The following is a 6,000-nucleotide window of genomic DNA, read 5'->3' as shown; positions in this document are numbered from 1 at the left end:
AGCCTTCCAAGTAGCTGGAACTACAGGTGTGTGCTACCACACCTGGCTAATTTTTGATTTTATTGTAGAGATGAGGTCTCGCCAAGTTGCCCAGGCGAGTCACCACAGCCTCCCAAAGCACTGGGATTACAGGCTGAGCCACCGAGCCCGGCTTCCACTAACTTCTTGATTTAGCTTTTTGGCTCTCTCATCCCCACCCTTTATGAAAAATGACGATCAGCTCACTAGTCTCAAATCACAGCTCTGATGATGTTAAATGCTCTGTCTGTGCTTAAAGTCTCTACCTTTGGTATAAATGGTATGTGTTTTTAACCTGCTGTTCAGAGCCCTCTTGTACTTTTTATTTTATTTTATTTTGAGTTGGAGTCTCATTCTCACCTAGGCTAGAGTGCAGTGGCACACTTATAGCCACTGCGGTGTACTTTTTATTTTTATTTCCTTGTGCCTTAGGTCCACTGGCTTATTTTGTGAATGAGACTGATATTCTCTCTCTTTTAAATTTTTGCTCATAATGATCACTGTCACTTACTGAGACTTTCCTAACAAATCCAGGCACCTTCCTGGGACCTCTCCCTGCAGTATCAGAGTAACACTAGAGTAACAAGTGTATGAAGAAGTGAACACCCAGCCCTGTTTTAGAAAGGAGGAAGCTGGTGCTCAGAGGGCATTAGAGGACTTGCCCAAGGGCTAGAGGCAGGACCTGAAACCCAGGCTACCTGTCCATGAGGCCGTGCTCTTCCTTGACCCTGTGGTTTTCTCTTTTTGAACTCTTTTCTCTCCATTTCTACATACAAAGTCTGTACCTTCCTGGACTGTGCCTCTTTCACAAGGAATACTCTCGAGATGTGTGCTTCCTCACTGGTCCAGTGAGCCCTCAGAAGGGTCCACCTTTCTTATCACTCTTCCACTTTTACTAAAGATAGGTTTGGTTGTCTTTTTTCTGCTGAGACCCTTCTGGAGAGGTTAAGTATCTTCAAGAAGACAGGGAAGGATAGTTTATTGCTAAGTTATACCCAAGAGGGCTATACCGAGGCCTAGGCCTAACACAAAATAGGTATTCCATGAGTGACTGACTGCACAGGGTCTTGGGGCTTGACTCTCACCTGGCCTCTGGGGATTGCCTGAGTCTTAGAGAGTCAGGTGGGCTTCCTGGCTCTACTTCATCCCCAGCCTTCAGTTCTGTAGCCCTCTCTTGCCTCAGTTTTCGAGGGACTGACATAGGCTCCCTGCCTTGCACCAGATTCCCATCTGCTGCAAACGTCTAAAATGCCAGAGCCCCTTGGGGCAGGTCTGTCATTCAGATGCCTAGGGCTGAGCATGCCTTAAGGCTTCCCCCAGCCCTGCACACGCCTGGAGGGCTTACCTGGATCCGTTCATGTGGTCATACTCCCGCTTGACGTTGACCCTCACCGGTTGATTGAGCCATTCCTGCTGCGGTGGGAGGGGATTGATTTTGTGGGGCTGCCCGTAGTCAGGACTCCCCGAAGCGGTCATGTCGGCCTTGGGGAGGTGGGCCGCCGCTCCGTACGCTGAGTCAAAGAGGGACTGGTCGTCGCTTACCACCGACAGAGCCTCCTGCAGGGCCAGAGAAGAGACAAAAGCCTAGCGTCACTCCTCACCGGGGCAAGTGGCACTTCTGCTTTGAGCTGGCAAGGTGGCCCAGGGCTGACCCAGGACAGCTCGTCTGGAAGTCCCTGCTGAGCTCATGCTTGATTGACTTGCACTCCAGGGAGTGGGTTGACCCTTAGGCAGACCTGATGGTGTTTTGCTGGTTACCCGAGTGAGGAAGGAGTTTGGACTGGGGAGTGGATATAGTGCACCCATGGAACTGTGAATTGGAACCCCCCAAAAGGACAGTGAGGATGGGAAGGCCAGAACAGTGGTTGCACAGCACGGGGTGTGGTGTGGTGGTGGAGTGTGAATACCAGACTCTTTCAGGCATAAGCAAAAATGCCTCTTACTAGCTGAATGGAGTAGTCATGCTACAAGGGGGAAATGAGACCCAGTGTTTATTTTACAGGTGAGGCCATTGAGACCCAACCAGAGAGGTGAAGGATCTAGCCCAAGGTCACACAAGGGAAGGGTGGAGGCCAGGTTGTGACTGGGTCAATTTCAGTTCGCTTATCTGGAAACAGGAATAAGAATAGCTTTAGCATAGAATTGATAGGTTCAATAAGATGCGGTACAGGGGTCTAGCTTATAAGAAATGCTCATCAGTTTGCTGAGGGGCTGTCCAAGATGTGCTGGTACATTTTGCAGATCTAATTGTGATGATTCAGCTTGCCAAGGGATGAAGGCAGAATCGCCGATATGTGGATGCGGTGGTCAGGGCAAGGCCCTCTGAAAGAGGTTGTTGGGTTCTCCCATTCACACTATCTCATCTCTTGACTCAGGATTGAGAATGAAAACCTTGTTATTTTCCAGAGATCATCTACCAATCAAAGCATGATGGTAAGAGTCTCCCCTTATTCCAAGTAACATTAAATCACAGGGATCCAAGGTTAGGGACTGAGGCACAGTGTTCACTACAGTCATGTAATTACACCAAAATAAGTTTGCTACTTTTCAGAAAAGATGGTATAATCTATAATTGGTTCTAACCTGTGTAATCTATAATTGTGAATAATATATATGAAAAATGCTTAGAACTATCTCTAGCCCATAGTGACACTCAATAAATGTTGGCTATGAGGGTTATTAGTGTTCAGACAAAGATTATCTTAGGCCACCTGTTATATGCTGACTTGTGTCCCTCTAAAAATTCATATGCTGAAGCCCTAACCCTGGTGTCTTATAATTGACTGTACTTGGAGGTAGGGCCTTTAAAGAGATAATAAAATTGAAATAAAGCTGATAGGATGGGGACTAGTACAATATAACTGGTATTTTTTATGAGAAGAGGAAATTTGGACACAGAGAGACATTAGGGATGTGTGTACACAGAGAGAAGACTGTGTGAAGGGAGATGACAGTCATCTGCAAGCCAGGAAGAGAGGCTGCAGAGGAAACCAACCCTGCCAGTGCCCTGATGTTGGACTTCCAGAATCACAACTGTGAGCAAATAAATTTCTCCTCATTTTGTTTAAGTCACCCAGACTGCGGTATGTTGTTATGGCAGCCCTAGAAAACTAATACACCAACTTTCTCTAAAAATATAGAACTAAGTGAACACACGTCTGCAATCTGAGATTTGTCCACCTTCCTGTATAATTCACATCCCTGACTTGAATGGCTCCTTCCAAATGAATGCCCTCCATATGTTTATAAAGTTACAATCTGTCCTGCCAGCTAACTGTCTCCTCTCTCCCAGAGCCATTCTCCACCCGGCAGGGGGACAGCCATACTTCAAAGTGAAAGACTCTTCTGTAGCTGTTTCCAGCTGGGATCAGGGAAGATGAACATGTACTGGAACATACTCCAGGAAGTCTGGTCCTGCACCAGGAGGTTTTAAATGGTACAGGTGCCTCCAGAGATGCGTTCAAAGCAGAACTACCCACACAATATTAAAAGATTCGCATCCTCCAGTTGAGGGGATGGCCCTTTGTTCAGACCTAAAATCTACTGGGATCCTTCTTCATTTTCCACCAGAGGCCCTTGTGTCACGTGCAGAGGAAAGTTGTGCTTCTTGGAACCATTTGTCTCTTGATTATTATATCCACTCTCCATGTCAGTCAGGAATCAGCCCTAGCTCCATATCCTAAACAATTTTTGAACTGCTGCCCAGGCAGTTCCAAGTTGAAATGCATGATATTGCAGCTTTTTGGAGGTTGACACTGAGTCCATGAAATTCCTTGGGTTTCACACTAGGAGTGAGGACACATGACCACCTAGGACTCAAAGTGCCCTTTTGGTGGTAAAGATTAAGGATGCTCACCACAGTTCTGCAACAAAAAGATAACACACTTAAGAAATCAGACATCGTCTTGTGCTATGAAGAGTGGCTTACATTCTTGGTATATCATGCTTAAATCTTGAATACATAAAATAATTATGATAGAATAGCAGAGGCAGAGTCTGGGGAGGCAGGACTGGACACAGGAATGCTCTGGTGAAGGGCAAAAGGTCCCTACCATCATTACCCCAAGGGTGGCAGACCAGGCAACAAGAGAAGGCAGGGTTGTCAAGTCCAAGGGGATATGCAGACAGCAAAACCAAGATTCACAGCAAAGAGGTTGCAACAGAGGACAGATAGACAAGACTGGGGGTTCTGGAGGCAGACCTTGGAGAGATTTCTTGAGGAAACAGGTGATGCGTGGTTAGGGAAAAAAACAAAACAAAACAAAACACATTAAGGGGCAGAGTGAGGTGCAGAAAGGGTATAAAACTGGTCTAAACTCATTTAGAAACAGAAGTTTCCTTTAGTCTATAGTTCACAATCAAGGAAAACTCCAGTCAAGTGGCAACATCACAGGGAGATAGCTCCCTTATTCACCTGGAATGCCTCACACTTCTGTCTGGTCTGTGCATTATTCTCTCTCAGACTCTTTCCTCCTTGACTGCACATGTAAGTGCCCTTCCCTCATTCAGTCCTCCTCACATACTCCTTTGCTAGATCCAGCTCCCTCGCAAGTCATCCCGCCATGACTCTGCTCAAACATCTCTTGAGAGCACCCTCGAGATCTATCATAGTGAATGTATTCTCAGCCATTCATCTTCCAAGGTCAGCTTGCCCCACCTGTCCACCATCACCTTTCATGACTTCCCTTTACTATAACAGCTGTCCATTTCCAACTATTCTCAATGTTCCACAAGACAAGCCCTACATAGGAATACTTCTGTGCCTTAATTTTGTTGGTCCTTTTGCTGTGCGTATCCTTTCTTTGCACCTTCACTTTGACGCATAATGAATCCTTGCCATTGTATAAGGTACATGAGATCCTCCTTATACTGTGAAACCTTCCCTGACTTGCCCTCTGACTCCTTTGAGCTGCTAAAAACTTGGTGAAAATACTGTTTGAGTATGTATGTGTGTGTGGTGGCATGTGTGTGCACAGGTGCATACACAGACACACACACACACACACACACACACACACACACACACACACACACACACACACTTTCTGTGTGCAATCACTGAAAGACAAAGAGATTTTTATTCCCATAACAATGTAGAGAAAATAACTGATAGGTCATGGGGGCTGGGAGAGAGAAGATGAAGGAGAAGGGTTCCTTGTTTGACTCATTGGAATGATTTTGGAAGTTCAATATGGGCAGGGAGAGGGAAGCTAGGGCCACTGAAATTGAGTGGGAATAAAATATTTGGAGAGATGAGTCCTCAAACAGGCTGATTTGGGACCCAGGTGAAAAGGAAGAGTTGGAGAGAACATTCTTGCTGCTTCTGCAAGGAAATAACACCCCTTTTGCCATACAAGATGGAGAGCTTTAAGAACACCCCAAGACCTCACCCTTGGCAAATACCCTGTCATCTTTACGATGGCGTTGGCAGTGGGTAGCCTTCTCCATACTACCTTGGGGGTAGCTGGCATTGATGAGGGGAAACAGGAGTAGGGCTGGAGAAGGCAAATAAGGAGGATGGCCCTGGGGGATGGCCACTGACTATCATGTCAGCACTAGGAACTGGCAGAAGTCACAGGGGCTAACTTGATGTAGGTGGAGGCACCAAGGTTCTGCTGTTATCAGGTGCGGGACTGTTGCACTGGCAGACATTTCAATACACACTCGTAGCTTGTTACACGTGAGTAGCTGCTACTATTTCATGTGTGTCTTGTAAAGCTCTTAACTTAAACTCTTAAAACTTTTTAAAGTTTAAATTTAAAACTCTTACATGTAGTTAAAACTTTTTACAGGAATTAGCACATTGCTGGTGTTCAAGAATTTTCCATTGATAAATTGTTGATAAGTATTTCACTTTGGGATGATAGACTGGATGTAGAAAGAACACCAGCACACACATTTGCCATCTATTCTCTGAGAGGTTAAGTCCCTTCAGTTTCTAGTGACTTTGCTTCTCTTATTGATGCTGGTGATTTTATTGGG

The 6,000-nt window shown here is 45.7% G+C and overlaps 1 protein-coding gene across 1 annotated transcript in view; it reads right to left on the bottom strand.

Moving 5' to 3' along the window:
• Positions 1–6,000, bottom strand: part of FLI1 (Fli-1 proto-oncogene, ETS transcription factor) — a 121,404-nt gene that overhangs the window by 53,757 nt on the left and 61,647 nt on the right. The window contains exon 2 of the mRNA XM_008074219.2: positions 1,364–1,575. Within this exon, the coding sequence (XP_008072410.1) occupies positions 1,364–1,575 (212 nt within the window). The remainder of the gene's footprint in view (positions 1–1,363; positions 1,576–6,000) is intronic.

Source organism: Carlito syrichta, unplaced genomic scaffold (assembly GCF_000164805.1).
Source record: "Carlito syrichta isolate Samal-C Ts95f unplaced genomic scaffold, Tarsius_syrichta-2.0.1 Scaffold316376, whole genome shotgun sequence".
NCBI lineage: Eukaryota > Metazoa > Chordata > Mammalia > Primates > Tarsiidae > Carlito > Carlito syrichta.
The sequence above is the reverse complement of the archived record's forward strand: the minus strand, read 5'-3'. Positions and strand labels throughout refer to the sequence as shown.